Consider the following 24631-nt stretch of genomic DNA (forward strand, 5'->3'; position numbering starts at 1 on the left):
AGGCCGTTTCGTTTGATTAGCTTATGGCAAGTACAACAGAGTTGATAATATTGTGATGAAATGCCACCTGCCTAACTTGTAAATCACAAATATATAATTCTCTAGAATTAAAAAGTGTGAGATGAAGAAGTGCATTTATTTAGTACACAACCTCAGGATGTCCCAGATCACCTTACAGCCAGTTAAGTCCTTTTTGAGGTGTAGTCACTGTTGTAAGGCAGAAAACTTCGGCAGACAACTTGCAATGGATCGATTGCCCATCAAACTCCAACTTTTACGTTGCAAATGCAAAACCTCAAACTCAAAGCTACACCAGACCTGAGGGGGCCTGGCTCGATCAGGCTCAAGGGTTGAATGTCTTACTCCTGTTCTCACGCAGGGCCACTGGGTCCTATTTATGAGCAAAATAAACGTTGCCACGCCTCTGAGGGGTTCATGGATTCCACAGTGACATCTTTATTTCTGAGCTAGGCAGAGAGTTATCAATGTGAACCACAGGTTTTCAACAGCAAAGATCCTGCGTCTGAATACACACTTCAAATATGAGCATGCAGCCAAGGCACAAGATACCATACAGCCTATTTCTTAGGAACCAGTGAACACTCTTTAGCTTCTGATGCCAATACATTATTTGTATTAGGAAAATTATTTGTACAAAACTGTAGTTGATATACCCGAAATACCGGAACTGGTTTTGATGCATCAGTGCCACCCAGAGAAGCACCCAGCCCATTGCGGAAGAAAGGTGAATGGAGGAACTAAATCGCAACTTTCTTTTACTTGGTTCCTGGTGCTTGGTTCTGATATCTCAAACTCCATGTTCCATCCACAAAGTGACAGAGGGAGGAATGTACAAATCTGCATTACTTGGCCGGACAAGATTTGCATACAGCATCTAGAATGCGAAGTGTACTGAGGGAGAATTCAGAATATACAACTCACCTAGCAGCACGTCTTTCGGGACTTGTGGGGGGGAAATCGGAGCACCCGGAGGATACCCAAGCAGACGCGGGGAGAACGTGCAGACTCCGCCCATGACCCAAGCCAGGAATTGAACCTGGGACCCTGGCGCTGTGAAGCAACAGTGCTAACCACCTTGCCGCCATGGGTCAGGGGTGTGAGCGGAGCTAACCACGGAGGCTCCACCACCACCTGGTGCTGCCAATCCTAAAGGCCCGCTCTCATCTTGACCAGGGTCTGTATGCTTGCGGTCATAGAGCACGGAGTGGGCCACTTCCGTCTGGGACTGCGCCACATCACCCAGTGACTTTGCCACCACCTTCTAGGTCTGTGCCACATCTGCAGTGACTGTGACATCTCCCTCTGGGTCTAGGCCACCTTCCTCTATGTCTGTACCTCCCCGACTAGCGCCTGGGCAATGCCACCGACATTCCCAACCATGGCCCGCAGTGACTGGGCCATGCCCAGGAGCATCATTGCAATGTCCAGGTGGTTCTGGTACATGGCTTCCTGTGCTAGGGTGGCCCTGTCCTGGGCCTCGGAAACAGCATGCACAGATTGCCCTAGGCCTTGGACATCCTGACCCATGGCTGAGACCATCGCCCCCAAGGCCTCCACCGTGGACGCCACCCATGCATGTTGCAGGTGTTGGTTGGCACGCGTGGTCAGCACCAGCTCCTTCTCCTGCACGCGGTTGGATTCCTCCAACTGCACTTGCAGGTGCTGGATGCTCGCCGACAACTCCTCATGCAGTCCCGGGCTCTACGACTGCATCCCCCCAATCATAGGACCGTCTGTTCCAGAAACCCGAAACCCATCTGGACGGCAGCTAGTCCCTGGGGTCGGGATGCTTTCCGACCGTCCGCCTTCTCAGGAGTTCCTACCTCCACCTGTTGTACTGCTGCATGTTTGCGCACCAGATAGTATCCCAGGAGCCTCTTCACTCAAGTGCCCTCCCTACCTAGGTGACAGCCTCTTCACTCAAGTGCCCAACCTAGGTGAATGACTCTGGGATGGTGGAGGGTGTTGGAGACAGCCGTGACAGGAAGTCGGTGTCATCACCGGACTCGAGGTCTGAGGCATCTTGGGATGTGGGTCGAGAGCTCCCATCCATGTCCGTGCTATCGTCGTTAATGCTCGGCACCTGTGTTGGAGGACACTGGGTCCGCAGGTCTGGTCGTCCCCTCCAGTCTTCTCCTCCTCTCGCCGATTATGTGTGTGGCCTTCCCACAGAAAACGCAGAGTGTTAGACAGTCCAACGCATGCAGACCAGGGGATGGGTAGCTGGCGATAGCAGCCAGTCTGGCTGCTGACATGTGGTGCAGGGTCCGGCTGCCTCTGGGGGGGGGGGGGGGGGGGGGGGGTGTTGGTGTAAGGACACTCACTCTGGTTGCCCCAAGGAGGGCGTGCAGTTTTTTCCTGCTCTGCTGGCCTGTCCCCGTGGTGTTGTCCACGGCGTTCATAACCTCAGTCCCCTGCGTACAGGCTGTGCCCGACAGCCTCCTTCCCACCCTGGTCGCTCTCCTCACCTCCACGGCATCCAGCAAGGTCTGCAGTTTTGCATCTGTAAATCTGGGTGCCGCTCATCTTGTTGCCTAGGATAGTGTGTGTGGTGAGTGACGTGCGTATATGTGGCTGCAGTTTGTCAGCTTTCTGAGTGCCAATCCAGAATCCGACAAATCAGATACCGTTTTTCATTGGAAATTGCTCATGTTCCATGTGCTCCAGTGCTAGCCCCTTAACGGTTGGTGAATTGGGCTAGGTGTAGTGCCAGTTTTGCTGTCGTCGAAGTCACTAATCCTGTCCTGGCGTCAACACGTAGTCTCAGGAACGGATAATTGGTTCTTTGTCTTTCACTTGTGACATCAATACATGTGGAAAGGTAGGAATCTGTGCCTGTAACCTTATCATGAGTAACCTGCCTGGAGCCAATCCATTCTGCAAAGTGAGGATCTATTACACTTATTCAAAACCCTCCTCGGTTATAATTCTTTCTGCTTTTCCATTAGTCGGAGGAAACCTCAGTGAACTTGTGCAAACAAATCCAAAGGATTTTGTAAACTCTTGAAACTCCATGATCATGAATTGTGAACAATTATCTGATATCACAATATCATGAATTGTGGACTGTTATCTGATATCACAATCTCAGGAATTCCATGAACTACAAAGTTTCCTTCAATGGCATTATCATACTTTTGATGTGTGACCACGTAACTGTTTCACATCAACAGACCTCAAGGAGTAATCTATTATTAGAAACACTTACCTTCATGCTCAAATAAATCCAGCACGGTAGCACAGTTGCTTCACAGTTCCAGGGTCCCAGGTTCAATTCCAGACTAGGGTCCTGTCTGTGCGGAGTCTGCACGTTCTCCCTGCGTGGATTTTCTCCGGGTGCTCCGGTTTCCTCCCACAATCCAAAGATGTGCAGGTTAGGTGGATTGGCCATGATCAATTGCCCTCAGTGTCCAAAAAGGTGAGGTGAGGTGGGGTACTGGGATATGGTGGAGGTGTGGGCTTAGGTAGGGTGCTCTTTCCAAGCGCCGGTGCAGACTCGATGGGCTGAACGGCCTCCTTCTGTACTGTAAGTTCTATGATTCATTCCTTGACATCCTCTAAAGCAAAATTATCTGATCTGTTTACACTCTGTAGTGACCTCCAATTGGCATTATTGGTTGGCCAATTAGAGTATGAGCTCCCTCAATGATAGCTCATTGAGGGGGCCCATATAAGCACCTGTGTAGGCTTTGTGAGACAGTCTTAAGTTGACTGGAATGCTAGCAGCACTGTTTGGAGCTGCTCTTGTATATAGTTATTGCAAATAAATACTGGTGTAGTGACAGCACCCCTGCCTCCTGTGGATTATTACAGTAGCGACGAGGTAAACAATGAACCTTGCGGAGACCAGCTGCCGCACTCGGAGGGTAAGCCTTGCTATTTCAAAAATGCCGTTTTTTGGGAGGTTAGATGCATTCGACCCGACTATAGAGGACTGGTCCCAGTATGTGGAGAGAATGTGTTACTTCTTCCAGGCCAATGAGATAATGAACGGCGAAAGGAAACGGGTTATCCAGCTGTCAGCGTGCGGACCCTCAGCCTTCGCCATTATACGCAGTCTAACTTATCCCGATACGCCGGACACGATACCTTTCCAAGAATTAACAAAATTGGTGGAAGAGCACTATGACCCAAAACCACCCCTCATTTTGCGTAGGTACAGATTCTACACAACGAAGCGGGAAGACAGAGAGTCAGTCACAAATTTGTTGACCCGCCTGAGAAGGCTGGCGGAAAAATGTGAGTTCGGCCCGACACTAAATGAAATGCTTCGGGACCGGTTAGTGTGTGGCATAAACGACCTCACAATACAGAAGCACCTGTTGGCGGAAACGCAGCTAGACTGCAGGCGGGTGTTACAGCTCGCACTGTCCCTAGAAAAGGCAGCAAGTGGGGCACAGGAACTACAGGGCACGCCAATGGACGTAGATACCTGTGAGAGGGACTACCACAACGGGTCCAGCCACCAGATAGCCGCCCTCAGGAAAAGCCTGAGGAATAGAGGGCCAAAGGAAAACCCCAGAACTGCCCCCATGACTAACTGGAGACAGAGGGAACTACCGGCTGAGGCTCCCCCAACAGAGAAGGAACGTTTCTGGCACCACACAGAGTGGGGTAACAGCGACAGAAACCCTAGGTCAAAAGAGGAATAGCAGATGGGGACGCAGGGAAGTACACAACCTAGATGCCCCATCCTTCTCCGAAGGGGAACAGTTATATAATATTGCGACAAAGAAAGCAGAACCTATTAAGATTATCCCACGGGTGAACGGTCGGCCGACAATAATGGAAATAGACACGGGTGCGGCCGTATCAGTAATGGGAGTGGCAGTATTTTTAAAAAATCAAAGATGGACTCCAGCCACTAACCCTAACAAAAACATTGACGAAACTTAAAACCTACACGGGGGAACCCCTGGAAGTTCTAGGCACGACTCATGTACCCGTGGAATATGACAAACAATTGCTCAGATTACCGTTGATGATAGTAGAGGGCTCCGGAACCGAACTTAATAGGACGGAACTGTCTGAAAGACCTAAAATTAGATTGGATGAAAATTTTCCAGAGTGGAAGCGGGCAGTTGAGTGAAGTAATCCAAAAATACCCGGAGGTCTTCCACGAAGGTTTGGGGGAAATTATAGGCGCCAAAGCAACTTTGCACGTGGACTCAGAAGCCCTTCCGAAATTTTGTAAGGCCAGGCCGGTATCTTTTGCATTAAGGAAGAAAGTAGATGTCGAAATAGAAAGGTTACGGCGCGACGGCATTATCAGACCAGTACAGTTCTCGGAATAGGCAGCGCCGGTGGTACCAATTTTGAAGCCAGACAGCTCGATACGTCTCTGTGGAGATTTCAAACAGATGGTAAACAAATACACACTGCTGGACAAATACCCGATCCTGAAAATAGACGACCTATATGCCAAATTGGCAGGTGGGCTTTTGTTTACGAAACTGGACATGAGCCACGCCTACCTGCAGTTAAAACTGGACAAGGACTCCCAGATGTTCGCTACGATCAACACCCTGAAGGGACATTTTCGTTATACTAGGCTACCTTTCGGAGTGTCATCAGTCTGCGCTATATTCCAGCGTACGATGGAAAATATTCTGCAGGGACTACCGCAGGTGACGATTTATTTGGACGATGTCTTAATCACGGGTAGGACAAACAGGGAACACTTAAGGAACCTGGAGGAAATGCTCAGGCGTTTTGCAAAGGCAGGCGTACGGCTGAAAAGAGAAAAATGTGTTTTTCTGGCCCCACAAGTGATGTACCTGGGATATAAAGTCAACGAGTCAGGCTTACGCCCATTGGAAGACAGAGTAAGGGCAATAAAAGAAGCCCCAGCTCCCACCATGGTCCAGGAGCTACGATCATTTCTAGGGTTGGTAACCTATTATGGTAAATTTATTGAAAATAGGGCGTCCATCCTAGAATCCCTCCACCAGCTACTAAAAAAGGGACAAGAATGGAAATGGTCCGCCCGCCAAAACAGAGCATTTAGGGACATTAAGGAACAGCTGTCATCCGAAAATGCCCTAGAGCATTATGACCCAAGGAAGGAGTTGGTGGTCACATGTGACGCATCACCTTACAGGGTAGGAGCTGTCTTAGCCCACAGAGGAAGGAATGGGGAAGAACGGCCAATAGCCTATGCTTCGAGGACCTTGGCGATGGCTGAGAGAATGTACGTCCAAATCGAGAAGGAAGGACTGGCGGTGATATTTGCAATAAAAAATTTCACCAGTATCTGTACGGGCGGAAATTCACCATAGTGACGGAATATAAGCCGTTATTAGGGTTATTAAAAGAAGACAAGTCAATACCCCCGATTGCATCAGCTAGAATCCAACGCTGGGCGTTGCTACTGGTGGCGTATAGATACGTTCTGGAGCACAGACCGGGAACGCGAGTAGCAGATGCTTTGAGCAGACTTCCCCTCCCAGACACCCCGCCGTCAATACCGAAAGTAGAGGAGACAGTAATGACTCTAAATTTTTTGGACACCCTACCAGTGGACGCACAACATATTCGATTGTGGACGCAAAAAGACCCAGTTTTAGCCAAGATGAAGCATTTACTGCTAACAGGGGAACTGGAGAGTCCAGTGGAGCCCCAGATGCACCCATACTGGAGCAGAAGGGACCAAATAACCGTAGAAGACGGTATCCTATTATGGGGAGCCCGGGTAATAGTCCCAGCTGGGATAGCCCAGACGGAAAAGATACCCACACCCCAGCCCCGAGCAATTTCTCCAGACCCCGTCATCCAGTCGTCAGAGTCGGAGATGGACACGTTCGACGAGGCCGCCGCGACACCTCTCCCCGAGGAGGAAGAACAACTTCCAAGGAGGTCGTCAAGGAAAAGACGGGCACCTATAAGGTACACCCCACACACGTCGGAGAACAACACAGAGGTGACAGACCCGGACATGAGGAGCAGGAAGAAGCTCAGAGGAATGCCAGCGGGCAGGAATTCCTCGGTCCGGGGGGGGTTAAAAGACCTCCAATTGTCATTATTGGTTGGCCAATTGGAGTATGAGCTCCCTCAATGATAGCACATTGAGGGGGCCCATATAAGCACCTTTGTAGGCTTTGTGAGGCAGTCTTAAGTTGACTAGAATGCTAGCAGCACTGTTTGGAGCTGCTCTTGTATATAGTTTTTTGCAAATAAATACTGGTGTAGTGACGGAACCCCTGCCTCCTGTGGATTATTACACACTCAAATCAAAATTTTGAGCCTATTTGATTTTGCTCAACCTTTGTGCAGCTGCCAGTAATGTATGGATTGTCATTACAGCAAACTCTTGACTCCATTCCACAAATTCAAGATTTTATTTTTCTGGATTCTCTGTTTCAATGTGAGATAGTGCATCTGCTGTGCTCTGTTGTTTCCTTGGACATAGACTGTATGGTTTCATATTGACAGCATCGCTACAAGCCCTTTCAAAATCAATAGTGTGACTGGTCTGTTTCTATAGTAATCTGAAGACCCATGACGTAGTCAGCAAATTGCTTGCATTGCCACATGGCTAATGCTCCCTTTTCAATTGCTACATCTCTCTTCATGGATGTTATGTTTAATGGGCTGGTCTGCCGCATTTTCCATCGCTTTGTACCTGAAAAAGTACTGCGCCCAATCATGTAGAGGTGCATCCACTGTTATTATTGATTGTATGATGGATGGATGGATTTGTTTATTGTCACATGTACCGAGGTACAGTTTAAAAAGTATTTTTCTGCGAGCAGCTCAAACAGAGCATTTAGTTCATGAAAAGAAAATACCTAATAGGGCAACACAAGGTACACAGTGTAAATACAGAGACACCGGCATCAGGTGAAGCATACAGGAGTGTAGCATTAATCAGGTCAGTTAGGAGTATGGTAACAGCGGGGAAGAAGCTGTTTTTGAATTTGTTTGTGCGTGTTCTCAGACTTTTATATTCCCTGCCCGATTGAAGAAGTTGGAAAAGTGAGTAAGCCAGGTGGGAGGTGTCTTTGATTATGCTGCCAGCTTTCCCAAGGCAGAGGGAGGTGTAGGTCGAGTCAATGGATGAGAGGTGGGTTTGTGTGATGGACTGGGCGATGTTTACGACTCTCTGAAGTATCTTGTGGTCTTGGGCCGCGCAGTTGTCATACCAAGCTGTGGTGCAGCCAGATAGGATGCTTTCTATGGTGCAGCTGTAAAAGTTGGTAACAATCAGTGTGGACATGCCAAATTTCCTTAGTTTCCTGAGAAAGTATAGGCGCTGTTGTATTTTCTTGGTAGTTGCGTTGACATGGGTGAACCAGGACAAATTATTGGTGATGTGCACACCTGGGAATTTGAAGCTGTCCACCATCTCCACCTCGGCCCCATTGATGCAGACAGGAGTGTGTACATTACTTCGCTTCCTGAAGTCAATGACCAGCTCTTTAGTTTTGCTAGCATTGAGAGATACATTGTTTTACACCATTCCACTAGGTTCTCTATCGCCCTCCTATATTCTGATTCGTTGTTCGAGATCCAACCCACTATGGTCGTGTCGTCAGCATATTTGTAAATGGAGTCGGAACCAAATTTTGCCACACAGTGTGCTAATATCTCTGATGCCATCATTCACTCTGGGTTGATTGTTGAAGCACCTCTTCCCAACATCATTCATTGTCTCAGTGTGACAACTAACATAGTGGCTCATTGTGTTGCCATTTGATTCATCATTCCCATGAATTTTTGCAACTCCCAATAAAGCTGTTTCTTGGAACTGGATATTTCTTTGTGACACTGGCCTTCAGCAAGTGGATCAACGTTATTCTTGATACACTCACTAGGTGACCAAGAAACCTGATTTATGGCTGTGAAAACATGCACTTAACATCGAGTGTCAATCCTGTCTCTTGTTGTCTTCTCAACTCTTCTTCACTCTCATTTCACACAGAGCTCGAGTTGACCCAATGATATAACAGATCATCCATATTGGCCTCTAAAAAGATTTGATATCGTCTTTGAAAGATTTCTGATGTGAATGTTAAAACAGGCCTTCCAAATGTTATTACGAAAGCTGTAAAAGATTTGGGCTCCTCTTCTGGTGATATTTGCCAGAAATCACTTTTGAGTGTCAAATTCACAGAATATTGAACTCGTCCTTAATTTTGCTGAACACTGATACCATTGGATGGAATTCTCTTTTCACAGCTTTATTGAATTGTGAGAGCTCAACACATGTTTGTATGGAACAGGAGCAGCAAGGTGGTGGTGGTTAGCATTGCTGCCTCAAGGCGGCGAGGACCCGGGTTCGGTCCCAGCCCCAGGTCACTGTGCAATTGTCCGTGTGGAGATTGCACATTCTCCACGTGTCTGCATGAGTCTCACCCCCACAACACAAAAGATGTGCAGGGTAGGTGGATTGACCACGCTAAATTGCTCTTAATTGGGAAGAAAATGAGTTGGGAACTTTAAATTCTTTTTTTTTTTTTTTAAATATGGTACAGTTTGGCTTTGTAACCAGAACCATTCCTGAGCATTAAGCCTTTTGCTCTTTATGGGTGAAATGACTCCTCGTCTTACGATAGAGTTGATAGAGTCAATCTCTTTCCTTACCTCCAGAAGTGAAAGATGTGGAACCTTTCTGGGTGCATACAAGCATATTGGTTTTGCTTCTCATTTTAGTGATATACACGGTTTACCTCCCCCAATCCTGGAAATGACTTTGGAAATTCTGCTCTGAAGTCTCCCAATTACTTCTATTCTGCCTTTTTACTCGAGCAAAGAGTACATGGAATCACTAGTGCAGAAGGAGGTCATTTGGCCCATTGAGTCTGCACCGACACTTTGAAAGAGCACCCAACCTAGGTCGACAGCCCCACCTTATCCATGTAACCCCACTAAGGGACAATTTGGCATGGCCAATCCACCTCACTTGCACATCATTGGACTGTGGGAGGAAACTGGAGCACCCAGAGGAAACCCACGCAGACACAGGGAGAAGGTGCAAACTCCAGTCACCCAAGGTCGGAATCGAACCCAGGTCTCTGGCGCTATGAGGCAGCAGTGCTAATCACTGTGCCACCGTGCCAAAGTGGTGAAGGTCAAACAACTCTCATCTTGAATTATGTACAGTACTTCAGTAATCATTTTCTGTGTGCTTTAAAGTAGCTGTTAATTCTCCCAGAACCTTCACCTCTGTTTCTCCTGGTCCATGTAGCTTTTGTAGGATAGTTGAAGATCTCTCTTGTTTAACAGCTGAAAAAATTGAAATTATTGCTCCAGTATCTAGCTTACAATATGTTCTGTGATTTTCCACCAGAATCTCTGCACTCTTAATAGTTTCCACTGACTTCTCTCCAAAAAAAGGAATCTTCATCTTCCTCAACTCCGTTTCTTTTTAAAACGTATTCTGAATGTTCTGCCTGTTTTTTGTTTTTTTACTGTGACATACTGCCAGAAAATGCCCCATCTATTTGCACCAATGGCACCACGCGTCTTTGGGGAGACAGTCCATGTGCTAGCATGGCTAATTGCTTTTCTTGCGAGACATATGCATTCTTTTCATTTTCCCTTCTTAGGTTGTTGAATTCAGTTGTATCTGTTAATTTGGGCTCTCTCTCCTCTGTCTATCAATCAGTTCGGCATCTGGATCTTGGCTTGCCTACTTAATTGAATAACCTTCTCCAGTGTCAAGTCTTTCGGGGCTGCAAATTATCTAATAAGACCATAAGATGTAGGAGCAGAAGTAGGAAATTTGGTCCATCGAGTCTGCTCTGCCATGCAATGAGATCTTTTTTTTTTTAAATTTAGAGTGCCAAATTCATTTTTCCCAATTAAGGGGCAATTTAGCGTGGCCAATCCACCTAGCCTGCACATCTTTGGGCTGTGGGAGCGAAACCCACGTAAACACGGGGAGAATGTGCAAACTCCACACAGACAGTGATCCAGAGCCGGGATTGAACCTGGGACCTCGGCGCCGTGAGGCAGCAGGGCTAACCTCCGTGCTGCCCCATGCAATGAGATCATGACTGATCTGATATAATCCTCAACTCCACTTTACACCTTATCCCCATAACCCTTGATATCCTTACTGATTAAAAGTCTGTCTATTTAATACATCAGTATATAATAAATACTACATTACCCATTACTCAACAACTTTCTGTCATGAATTAGTTACCCATACACAGACTTCTACTAATCAGTACTAATAAATAAATGCGTTGATACTTTCCTCAGGTCTCTGGATATGTTTGTTGAACTCTGCGTGTTCGACGATAGATGTTCTTGCTGAGATTGAAATAGGTCTCCAATTGCATCACAGACTTTGGCATACGTGACTTTACTCTCATTGATTCTCACACAGAACTAAAATTTGTCCACACAGCTGCCCATGGTGTACAGAAGTGTACTGACCTGCTGACAGTCTGGCTTCCCTTTGAGACTCGATGTGGTCCAAAATCAAGCGAATCTCTTGTACAACTTGGGTTACACTTCAGCTTGATCAAGGCCTACAACTTTCTCAAACCTCAGTAGAGGTAGGGACTTTTCTATCACCGCCTTTTTACATCACCATATGTCATTGTGTTGTTGGGCTGAGATGGAGTAGTTTCAACAACTTCTGAAGACTGTCAGTTGCAAACACTAACTTTCTTGTAACATATTTACAGTTATGGGAACATTCCCTTTCTCCTAGACTCTCAGATCACATGAGAATAGTAACTTCCTCTTTGGCATCGCAGACTATTGCAGTTAATCCTTTATGGGACTTAGTCTAACATACGCCATTATAGTATAGCCAGGATCCAAAAACAAAATTTTCCTCTTGAACCATAAAATTGCTGTTTCTAATTCACATTTTCCTCTCATACATGCTGAATCTCCAACTTACAAAGAGGGCAACAGAATGAGCATTCCTTCAATATTGATCACAATGGCCAAAATCCGCCATGGTCGAATAAGGTATCCAAGTAGAGCATACAGAGAAATTCCAACAGCAAATGAAAGGCTCTGTAGTGACCCTAGGAAGACAAAACGTTAAAAAAATTTATTTCAATTTAACAAGATTATTATTATTATTTATTTATTTTATTTTTTTAAATCACTGCTCTGTCTGATAGCTATCAAATTACTCCAATGTTAGCTTTAAATTAAGAGCAACTTCTTCCAACCCAATGTTCTATTTTGTTCCTCAAGTTGTGTCTACTGGGGCCCTTGAGCAAAGACTGAAGAGTAGTCCGTCAAGGGCAGCACGGTGGTTAGCATTGCTGCCTCATGGCGCCAAGGTCCCAGGTTCGATCCCGGCTCTGGGTCACTGTCCGTGTGGAGTTTGCACATTCTCCCTGTGTTTGTGTGGGTTTCGCCCTCCATAACCCAAAGATGTGCAGGGTAGGTGGATTGACCACACTAAATTGCCCCTTAATTGGAAAAAATGAATTGGGTACTCTAAATTTTTTTATTTTTTTTAAATAGTCCGTCATTTTCATTCACAATAACTTTGTTAAACCCCAGTCCAACGCCACTCCACATCATTGTTAAACCTGAGCAGAGATGGCAGAGTTTGGTTTTAGATTCTAAGCATGTTACATTATGTATCAAACACAAAGGCACAGAGCAGAGACAATCTGACTAGAGTCTGGTGGTTGGGTTAGCAAAGGGAAAAAAGAAAAAAGTGAAAAACAAAATGATGCATGATCAATCACTACTGAAGCGAGATTGTAGTCCAATTGAAGGCTTTAACGAACAAGTAGTTACCCCAGCAGCTCCAGCACAGAATGACTGATGTGGGTGAAACACAGACTCTTATGCTCCGCCTGCTGGGCGGAACCAGTAGGCAGGTTCCACCGCGCCGAGTGTGGCGGCTAGGAGCTTTTCACAGTAACTTCATTGCAGTGTTAATGTAAGCCTACTCATGACACTAATAAAGATTATTAATAAAAGTTTATTTTAATAGTTAGAAGAAGAGGGTTTGGATGAGTTTTGCGTGGAGCTAAAAAGGACCAGTTAGATGGAATGGTCTGTTTTTATGCTGTAGATTACAATGTAACCTTATGATTTGAAGATCAGCAGGACAATAGATTGGTCTTTATGTGCATTGTTTCTACTAATTTACAGCTTGCAACAGCCAACTAAATCAACAGCAGACATGGTGAACCACAGACCATCCACTACCCTGCTCCTGCGTTCCATCAATGAAATTTACCCCCAAAAAGAGTATAGGTGCACACATACGCTTTTTCATCATGTAAAGTGTTTAAACGGACATGATTGCTATCTTACCGGTTAGTGCCCAATGAGAAACAGCCACATACTCCTGGAGCAGAACAAAGGCCGACAATGACATTCCTCCATTCATCAAGCCAACAGCAAAACGGGATACCACAAAGATCTCATACGTAGGAGTAACTCCACTAACAATGCCAAAAATTATATCAAGAGAAAGACCTAGATAAATAATAAACCATCTAAATTAGGGTACAACGATGTATTTTCACTTAGAAGTATAATGATTTACATACTTAGGATAAAGGAAAATAATTTGGTCTTTTTAACTTTTTCAAAAAATTCTGAAAGTTGAGTGGAAATGTTTCTGTTGATTTTTGTAATATCAAATGGATCACATTTACATTCCACGGGTGATGCTACTAAATAAAATTGTCAACAAAGTGGGAATGGAAGAACCTCAAAAGATCTTGCATGCATTTTTTGCAAGGTTATTCTGGGGCAAAGTTCACATGAATAAGGATTGTAGATATTCCTCTCTATTACTCCAGCCTTGCAAAAGCAATAATGGTCTGCCTTAATGACATCAGAAATGTTATGTACCTGATCAATAATATATTGTGCTACTTAATAGTGATCTTTTGATTAGCAGTACAAATTCAAGCAGTCACTGTACAATTACCATACTGTCAATGCTCATTGTTTTTCAAAGGTAAAATCAGTGTAAAAACTCATTAGTCAATGCCAAACCAACACAAACCCATATCCTAGGTATTAAAATAAATGTAACCAGCTATGTCATTGCAAAAGCCAAACCTTATACGAAAGTGTAAATTTGAGAAATATGCATACGCAGAAAGCTATCTATTCAGGTTTACTAAACGTTTCATGAGCAATAATAGCTTTAAAGGGGAAGAAAAACCTTTTATGATTATAACTCTTTCTGTTGCGCATAACTAAAACCCTATTGTGATGACCATCAAAATCGGGTACAATGTGTTAATTTGTAGTCATGTATGTCTTGTACGTGCAAAAATTGAACTTTAAGATTTTCTGTAGCTAAGAATTATAGTTACGAGAATTATAAAAATTAATTATGCACAAATCCAATTTACAGTGTAGATTTTACAATACTAGTTGAGGTCATTTCCTGTATTTAGCTGCCTCAAGTGCTCTCTCCATGATAATGATCGTGCAAGCTATCTGTTTGAAGGCACCATTCCACCCCTCCCTCACTTAACCCCGCAACAGCTCTCCTAACCCTAAATTCTTACACCCAAATTTTCACTAAGGTCATATAATATCAAAGGCATTAAAATGGGGTCACACGCTGGAAAGATTTGGGGAGTGCTGATGTACAGTCTCGATGTCAGATGATCGGAATCATCCATTTTGATTCTTTATTTCAGTATCATCACTATGCAATCCTTCCAATCTGTTAATTTAGGAACTCTCAAACATTCGTTGCCAACTGCAGGTTGGACAAAGTGCTTTACCTGGGACCATATATTTAGTTCACTTATAAAATATAGTGAGGTCCATTATTTTATTGTAATAGATACGTTACAGTCAGAAAACCACTTTTTGGTAAGTTTATTTTTCATAGTAATGAATGAAAGAATGATCAAAATATGATGAATGTCACACCGAGTTTGAGAGTGACGAACACAACTATGCCTTAAACTTAAATAAAGCAAAAGTAGATTGGGAAATTAGATTAAAAGGCATGAATATAAATGAGCAATGCCGATTAGTTAAAGGAATATTTCATAATTCTCAACTGACCTACATTTCATTGAGAAACAAAAGTTTCATGGGCTCCATGAAAGAGATTCAATCGGTATCTAACAAAAGAGGCGAAGACGAAGAGGCTGAAACATTGCCATGAAGAGTTGTAAGCCTCAGTATTGGGAGGGTTTTCAGATACCAGCAAAGGATGGCCAAAAAATTGATATAAAGGAGAAAAACAACATGCGAGTGTAAACTAGTTAGAAACAAAGAAAGGAAGATAATAACAAAAGTAAATGTTGATCCCCAGAAGCTGAGACAGAAGAAATTATAATGTGCAATAAGAAAACAGCAGAGGGCGGCACGGTGGCATAGTAGTTAGCACTGCTGCCTATGGTGCTGAGGATCCGTGTTCAATCCTGGCTCCAGATCACTGTCTGTGTGGAGTTTGCACATTCTCCCAGTGTCTGCATGGGTTTCACTCCACAACCCAAACATGTGCAGTTTAGGTAGATTGGCCACACTAAACTGGCCACACTAAACTGCCCCTTAATTGGAAAAAAATAACTGGGTACTCTAAATTTATTTTTTAAAATAAAACAGCAGAGACTTTAAACAAATATTTTGGACAGAATTTAATATCCTCCCCAGTAGTGAATTTGACGTTATTCATTTAATCGGGCAAAGAGTGGGATTCTGCCACCTTCCCACCTCCATGTCAGTTGAGGCCCAGGTACGCCTTTCTGCCCCACCATCAATTGAGGCCTCAAAGTGGCCAATTAGTGCCCACTTAAGAGCATCATCCCACCGCTGCTGATATTAACCCAGCAGCAATTGGGGGAGGGGGCATGACATAGGGAAAGCCCTACTAGCAAACCCCCTAATCGAGGGAGCCAGCAATGGGAAAGGGGAGGCCCACTAAGAACCAGCACTACCAACCGCCCCCCAATGACCCCCACCTGCTAGCAAACCCCTCCCATTTGATCCCCCTCCAGCCATCAGTCACCTGTGGCCCAGGATGCAGCAATGACACAACTTCAGGTGGGTGTTATACCAGCAGCAGGTACTGCCTTCCTGGTGGCGCTACAATTCAATAGAGCTACCAGCCCTCTTCGTGGATAGGAATTCTACCGCCCCAGGTTCTTAATCTCAGGGAAGGCTCGCCACTGCCCAGGAGGCATGGTGGCACAGTGGTTAGCACTGCTGCCTCACAGCACTGGGGACCCGGGTTTAATTCCGGCCTTGGGTGACTGTGAGGAGTTTGCACATTCTCCCAGTGTCTGCGTGGGTTTACTCCGGTTCTCCACTTTCCTCCCACAGTCCAATGATGTGCAGGTTAGATGGACTGGCCATGCTAAATTGCCACTTAGTGTCCAAAGATTAGGTGGGGTTACGGGGATAGGGTGGGGAATTGGGCCTGGGTGGGACGCTCTTTCGGAGGATCGTGCAGGCTTGATAGGCGAATGGCCTCCTTCTGCACTGTCGGGATTCTATGATTCTAAGCGCTGGAGTGGCATTTAATTTGGCAGGCCTTCCCTAAAATAAGCAATGCAGGGCTCTTGTCAACTTTCAAGCCAGACCCACCATCTCCATTAAATACTACCCTAAGTGTCCACCTTCACAGTAGAAGACTCCGAACAATACCAGAAATAGTGGGGAATCAAGGGACTAATGAGAGTCGGAGTAATTCACATAAGAAAAAATACTGGACAAATTAATGGAAAGGCAACAAATTCCCTGGACCTATATTTAGGGTTTTAAAAGAGGAGGTTAAAGAGATAGTGGATGCAATGTTTTGATCTTCCAACTAAAATAGCAAATATAATACAGCAATTGAAAAATGGAGAGAGAAAGAAAACATGGAACTGCAGACCAGTTTACCGATGTTAGCAGTAAGAAAATATTACAACCTATGATTACGGAAGTGGTAGCAGGGCACTTTGTGCAGAATCAACACTTTATTTTATGAAGGGAAATCATATTTGTCAGAGATATTTTGACGATAAATGGGTCATTTTCAGTTTGGCAGGTGAGTACTAATGGGGTGCAGCAAACATCAATGTTGAGGCCTCAAATATTTACAATCTATTTCAATGATTTAGATGAAGGAATAGAGTGTAATGTATCCAAGCATATTGACAGCACAGAAGTTAGTTGGGAAAGTAAGCCGTGAGGAGGACACCGAGTTTGTAAAGGTTTTTTTTGGTAGTATAATTGAGTGGGCAAGATGATGGTGTATAATGTGGGGAAGCACAAGGTTATTCATACTGGTAGAAAGATAGAAAAATTGTCTTTTTTGAAATGGAAACTACTAGAGGGATTGGGGTAACCATGTACAAGAAACACAGAACGCCAAAATGCATTTACAGCAAGCAATTATGAAGGAAGATAATATGGTAGTCTTTATTTCAAGGTGGTTGGAGTACAAGAGTCTTACAGAAACCGTACAGGGTTCTGGAGAGACCAAACCTGGAGTACCAGGTAGTTTTGATTTTTCACATCCAAGAAAGGATATACCTGCTAAATACAATGAGGGTTTGCTAGCTGGAGTCCTGAGATAAGAGCATTAGGGAAGCTAGAGTACAATTTGTCTAAATTCTCTGTACTTGGGATGAATGAGGGGTGAACTTAAGGAACATAAAATTCCAAGAAGGTTTAACAGGTTGAGAGGCTGGTTTTCCTGCCTACAGATTCTAGAACTCGGAGGGATAGTTTCAGGAAAAGTGATCAGCATTTCAGACTTGGGTGAAGAGAAATTTATTCACTCAGTAGGATACAATTTATTGGAATTCTCTACCATAGATGCTTAGTCCTTGACCAAATTCAAGGCTGTGATTAACAGGCTTAGGACTTGATTTAAAGGGTATAGGAATTGGGCAGCAATATCAAATTGAGGTTAAGGATCAGCCATGATATTATTAAATGACAGAACAGACTAAAGGGACTGACAAGCATAATTCTGCTTCTATTTTTTATGAATTGATTATTATTCAAAAAAAAATTGGATGCGGGATTCTTCATTGCTGCCAACATACCAAAATAGATGGTCAGTCGACATACTCAAGAGGGTCCTATCTTTCAGTGTTCTCAATTCATTTTTAATTACTTTCATGTTGATAAATTGATAAACATCAAAGATACTTTTTCTTTAATCACCATACCTGTCAAGTAAACTTTCTTCCTTCCAAATCGATCCGAAAGTTGTCCAAAAGTGATTACACCAATCAAGACACCAAAGAAATATATTGAACTGGCCACAACAAGTTTGTATGAAGAATCACCAATAAGGAACCACTGTCAAATTATAACAAATATACCAATGAGGAAGAGTTCAAACCATAGTTTAATTCATTCCAAATAAGTAAATACTCCTATTAAAACACATAAGATTCTAAGGGGCTCAAAAGCGTAGGCAGTAAGATGTTTCCCCTCATGAGGAAAGGGGCAGTTTGAAAATAAGGGGCTTTCCATTTATTACTGAAGTGAGGAGAAATGTCTTCTCTCAGAGGGTCATTGCTCTTTGGAATTCAATTCCCCAGAGAGCAGCGTTTACTGGGTCATTGAATAATTCAAGGCTGAGTTAGACAAATTTTTTGATCTACAAAAAGAGTCAAGGGTTAGATGGCAAATCAGTGAAACTAAATTAACAAATTAGGGGACAAAATAAAAAGGTCGCTCATCAAAGGGAGAGGGGAACAGGCAGGAAACTGGAATTAAGGCCAGAATCAGATCAGCCATGATCTTAACTGAGCGGTGGAGCAGACTCGAGGGGCCAAATGGCCTACTTCTGCCCCTATTTCCTATGATTTTACAACAAGATATAAAGTTTCTGATCATATTTTTGCTTAGAATAGACAATTCAAATTCTGTTCCACAGATTTGTGTGATGCCTCATTTCCACACAACCAAACACAGCCAAGAAAGGTTTTCACACACATTTCATCATAAACTTATGTTAAGGCAATAAATCTAAAATGAGGTGGCCATTCTTTGGAATTTTCACCTACCTCTCCAACAACAGATGACGAACCAGAATCAAAATGTACATGCGTTTGAATCTCAGTTTTATTCACCATATGAAGCCAGTGCTTAAAGATCAAATTCGTATTGGCTGAAGTGGTATTCCTGCTCTGATTAGATAGAATGTTCCCAAAGTCCCAGTGAAAAGGTAATTCTGCTCCAACTACAGTCATGAAGATAGCCTGGGAAGCAACATAAACCTGAAGGAACAAAGGAGTCATTCAGTAGTGAGTGAGTGTGGCCTATGTCAGTGCTCTGCACCAATGAATACACGCTTAACTATTATGAAGTTGTCCGTCATTTGAGCAAGATGTTACCCCAATTTTCTGAAGATGTACCGTAACTCGATAAACTTAAAATGTTTATATTCAGAGAAGCCAGTTTGGATAGGCTTTAATCAAATGATCAGAGTAATCAACAACTTTCAGGCTAGGCTTATTTTCACATCAATGTCAAAAATTACTAAGAATAATGATCAGTGATAAAAAAGACCAGTTTAAATCATCCAAAATTGCCACAAAAGGAGTTTCTAGGCTTTTCCCCATAACTTTACCCGTGAACATTTCCTGCCACAGCACCATAATGGTCTTAATTAAAACCACAAATTACATCCTCTGTGACCATGGCCTACTATCACTCCTTGTTCTTCTCAATTTCTGTTCAGCCTTCAATAAAGGATGGCCACATCATCTTTCTCAAATAGCTCTTGTTTGTTCTCCAATTGAGTGGGGCTCTCTGGCCTAATTCCATTCTTCCTAACCAGTCGTGGTCAGAAGAATCACCAGCAATGTTTTCTGTTTGCCCATGCACCATTCCCATAAGGATCTATCTTTGATCCCCTCCTATTTCTCATTTACATGCTTTGTTTTGGCAACGTATTCAGTCATAACATCCAGTACGACGTGTACTCTGATGACATGCAGCTCAACCACATCAACAATTTTCTTGATGTGGAGATGCCGGCGTTGGACTGGGGTGAGCACAGTACGAAGTCTTACAACACCAGGTTAAAGTCCAACAGGTTTGTTTCGATGTCACTAGCTTTCGGAGCGTTGCTCCTTCCTCAGGTGAATGAAGAGGTCTGTTCCAGAAACACATATATAGACAAATTCAAAGATGCCAAACAATGCTAGGAATGCAACCATTAGCAGGTGATTAAATCCTTACAGATCCAGAGATGGGGTAACCCCAGGTTAAAGAGGTGTGAATTGTATCAAGCCAGGACAGTTGGTAGGATTTCGCAGGCCAGATGGTGGGGGATGAATGTAATGCGACATGAATCCCAGGTCCCGATTGAGGCCGCACTCATGTGTGCGGAACTTGGCTATAAGTTTCTGCTCGGCGATTCTGCGTTGTCGCGGGTCCTGAAGGCCGCCTTGGAGAACGCTTACCCGGAGATCAGAGGCTGAATGCCCTTGACTGCTGAAGTGTTCCCCGACTGGAAGGGAACATTCCTGCCTGGTGATTGTTGCGCGATGTCCGTTCATTTGTTGTCGCAGCGTCTGCATGGTCTCGCCAATGTACCACGCGGTACATTGGCGAGACCATGCAGACGCTGCGACAACGAATGAACGGACATCGCGCAACAATCACCAGGCAGGAATGTTCCCTTCCAGTCGGAGAACACTTCAGCAGTCAAGGGCATTCAGCCTCTGATCTCCGGGTAAGCGTTCTCCAAGGCGGCCTTCAGGACCCGCGACAACGCAGAATCGCCGAGCAGAAACTTATAGCCAAGTTCCGCACACATGAGTGCGGCCTCAACCGGGACCTGGGATTCATGTCGCATTACATTCATCCCCCACCATCTGGCCTGCGAAATCCTACCAACTGTCCTGGCTTGATACAATTCACACCTCTTTAACCTGGGGTTACCCCATCTCTGGATCTGTAAGGGTTTAATCACCTGCTAATGGTCGCATTCCTAGCATTGTTTGGCATCTTTGAATTTGTCTATATGTGTGTTTCTGGAACAGACCTCTTCATTCACCGAAGGAAGGAGCAGCGCTCAGAAAGCTAGTGACATCGAAACAAACCTGTTGGACTTTAACAATTTTCTTGACACCTCCACTGTCACTGCGTTGGCATCCATTACTGGAAGAGTGGCAATTTTCTGCAATTAAACATCTGAATGACTGAAACTATTGTCTTTTATGCTTATCACAAACTCCAATCCCGGACCACCAATGGTCTAATATCAGTTGGTGAAGGATAGAACAGGAGCCAATCTTCGCACATTTTTAATATTTAAAAGTTATACATTCCAAGAATGCACTTCCTAATCCAACAACCAGTTTTAGTCTGCCTTTTTATTGGGGTGCAAGTGAATGCTCACCACATGCATGAAATTAAACCCAATGAATAAATACAATGAATATACATTTAACAGATTCCATTCTTAATCTTTAAATAAAAATATTATGCATAACCAAAATTTCAAAACAAATTGAATCATAAACCTCCATACTCTGCATAAAGCATGACAATGTCACATTTCTTTCCTCTAGATATATGATTTTCTTTGTCCCATATAAGACCATAAGACATAGGGGCAGAATTAGGCCACAATTCTGCTACGAGTTTCCTCTGCCATTCAATCATGCTGATATGTTTCTCATCCCCAATTTTGTGTCTTCTCCCCATAACCCCTGATCCCCTTATCAATCAAGAATCTATCTATCTCAGTCTTAAAGACACTCAGTGATTTGGCCTCCACAGCCTTCTGCGGCAAAGAGTTCCACAGATTCACCGTCCTCTGGCTGAAAGAATTCCTCCACATCTCCGTTTTAAAGGACCGCCCCTTTAGTCTGAGATTGTGTCCTCTGGTTCTAGATTTTCCTACAAGTGGAAACATCTTCACCAGGTCCACTCTATCCAGGCCTCGCAGTATCCTGTAAGTTTCAATAAGATCCCCCCTCACCCTTCTAAACACCAACGAGTACAGTTCTAGAGTCCTCAACCATTCCTCATATGACAAGTTCTTCATTCCAGGGGTCATTCTTGTGAACATATCATTCTCTTATCTTTAGAAAAATCACAACCAGGTACACCTGGTATCTCCCAACTCCTCCCATCAATTTGTAAACGTTGTCCACCACCATCGGGCTGACCGGACGCACACTGATGTTTAGGAGTCTGGTTTGGGACCAAGGATGACTTGCTTCCACTCTGACTTGATGGATTCTGTGATTGGAGCCTAACTTAACAGCGTACCTAATGGAGAAACATAGAATTACTGACAGGACCTCCTGGATTTCCATGTTTAGTTGCACTGGTGAGGAATCCAGAAATGGCTGTTAATTTCGATGGAGTAGTGGTGTTCACTGACAATTTTGCCATAATTACTTCCACAATATCCATGCCAAACATTTATTCCAATGCTCTCCTTGCCAGCCTCTAATCTTCTATCCATTACAGAACTTTGCTGTTCACCCAGTCGAAAATGTACTTCCTTTAATATTTAATAAAAGCAGCAGTCTTTAATTTCTTGCAGGCTATTTGGATTGGATGTGTTTATTGTCATGTGTACCCATTTTTCTGCGTGCAGCTCAAACAGATTATTTGTACATGAAAAGAAAATACGTAATAGGCCAACTCAAGGTACACATAGTCACGGCATCGGGTGAAGCATACAGGATATAGTATTAATCAGATCAGTCCATAAGGTTTAGTAAGACGATGAGGTACACCTGGTATCTCCCAGCTCCTCCCATCAATTCGTAAACCTTGTCCACCGCCATCGGGCTGACCGGACGCACACTGATGCTCAGGAGTCTGGTATCAGCGGGGAAGAAGCTGTTTTTGAATCTGTTCATACACGTTGTCAAGACTTTTGTATCTCCTGCTCAATGGAAGAGTAACAGATGGATGTGCTAATAGGGTTTGCCCTCAAAGGAATGAGGCTCAACATTTTTAAACATGAAACCAGAGGCCAGAGTTATGAATTCCAACAGTAAGATCCAACTTTCACCACCCATATTAAAGTTTGTATCAACTTCCACTAACAGGACTAAGACAATAAGCCCGCATTTGGCATATTGTTGAAGTTTGCAAACGAAAAGCAGAAACGAAAGAAAGGTTAACTTGCATCAATCATTCTTCCACCTTGGTCGATTTAACGATTGAGGACATCTTACAAATCTGCTGGGTTGGATCATTCAGCTTTTTTTTTTAAAAAAGGGTGATACAAGCGAAGCTCAAAATTTGCACAAACTCGTTATAGAAACATGCCACGGAGGCACCCTGACAGCGACCAAGTGAAGTTCCTCCTCACGTTGGGAATAAAACTCGGCGGCTCACTCACCTGCAACAGGTTTAGTAAGACGATGAGGTACACCTGGTATCTCCCGACTCCTCCCATCAATTCGTAAACCTTGTCCACCGCCATCGGGCTGACCGGCGCAGCACACTGATGTTAGCCGCTCCACTCGGCCGGCCAGAATGGCCCTGCCACCGCTCCCGGTACCGGAGGAGGCGGGGGGCGACACACTGCGCTCGTCCCCATGGCAACCGGCTCCTTCCGACCTGACCGCCGCGCGCGATACGTCACCCCCTCTACGCGGCCGCCCCGAAACTTCGGTTAAATTAGCAGTGCGCAGGCGCGGGGACGCCTGTCTCGCCTCCCCCCCCCCCCCCAACCCCGCGCGCGCTCCTGCTCTTTGTCGCGCATGCGTTCCGCATGCCTGACTACCACTGGAAGGCTGGTTGGGTGTTTTGTGTGGAGAGCTAGGCGCCCAAGCCGGTGTCTGTTAACCTTGGCGAAATGTGTGCACTGAAATCACTTCACGAAATGATTTCCCATCTCGTCTCCCAACTTAAAGCAGCATGTGATGTTCAGACCACGCTTTGGTCATTGCCCTTAAAGGGAAGGAAATCTGCCGTCCGCACCTGGTTCAGCCTATACGTGCCTGCAGATCCGCAGTGAGGTGGTTGACTCTTAAGTGGCCTAGCAAGCCGCTCAGTGGTATCAAGCCACTAAAAGGAATGTAACTAGACATTCTACCCATCAACCACTTGGGCACCAGAAACAAATAAATTCAATCCTGCAAAGTCCTTGGGGCTTGAGCCAAAATTCCAAGAGCTGCCCTGCAGACGAATCAAGCAATAACCTGACATAGTCATGGAATCATACCTTACTGTTGGGATGTTGGAATGAATTGAAAAGTAAAGAATTGGATAAAAATGAAACTGATAGGCATTTAGCTGCACTAAGGGCTTGTGAAATGCAGATCAGACTAGTACCAGGGTGAAACCAATACTTAATTAAACAAAGTGTTATCTAGGAGACTGGATCATAGCCATGTCCAATTTGCAAACAATTTTGTTTTCCAGAGAGAATGAAGCTGTTGGGCAGAAAGCAGAAGAAACTTAAACCCCAGAACTTCTACCCTAAACTAGAACATAGAAAATACAGTACGAAGTCTTACAACACCAGGTTAAAGTCCAACAGGTTTGTTTCGATGTCACGAGCTTTCGGAGCACTGCTCCTTCCTCAGGTGAATGAAGAGGTCTGTTCCAGAAACACATATATAGACAAATTCAAAGATGCCAAACAATGCTTGGAATGCGAGCATTAGCAGGTGATTAAATCTTTACAGATCCAGAGATGGGGTAACCCCAGGTTAAAGAGGTGTGAATTGTACCAAGCCAGGACAGTTGGTAGGATTTCGCAGGC

The 24631-nt window shown here is 44.3% G+C and overlaps 1 protein-coding gene across 5 annotated transcripts in view; it reads right to left on the reverse strand.

Moving 5' to 3' along the window:
- LOC140427927 (solute carrier family 22 member 15-like) overlaps window positions 1-23541 on the reverse strand; it is a 120838-nt gene extending 97297 nt beyond the window's left edge. For all 5 annotated transcript variants that reach the window (XR_011948666.1, XR_011948665.1, XM_072513793.1 and 2 more), the window contains exons 1-5: window positions 23261-23541; window positions 18948-19160; window positions 18102-18234; window positions 13270-13434; window positions 11882-12011 (exon numbers count right to left, since the gene is read on the reverse strand). Coding sequence is in view for 3 of the 5 variants with exons in the window: in XM_072513793.1 (XP_072369894.1) it covers window positions 11882-12011; window positions 13270-13434; window positions 18102-18234; window positions 18948-19160; window positions 23261-23344 (725 nt within the window). In the remaining 2 variants the exon portion in view is untranslated. The remainder of the gene's footprint in view (window positions 1-11881; window positions 12012-13269; window positions 13435-18101; window positions 18235-18947; window positions 19161-23260) is intronic.
- Between the last annotated feature and the right edge of the window lie 1090 nt (window positions 23542-24631).

This window comes from Scyliorhinus torazame, chromosome 8 (genome assembly GCF_047496885.1).
Source record: "Scyliorhinus torazame isolate Kashiwa2021f chromosome 8, sScyTor2.1, whole genome shotgun sequence".
Classification (NCBI taxonomy): domain Eukaryota; kingdom Metazoa; phylum Chordata; class Chondrichthyes; order Carcharhiniformes; family Scyliorhinidae; genus Scyliorhinus; species Scyliorhinus torazame.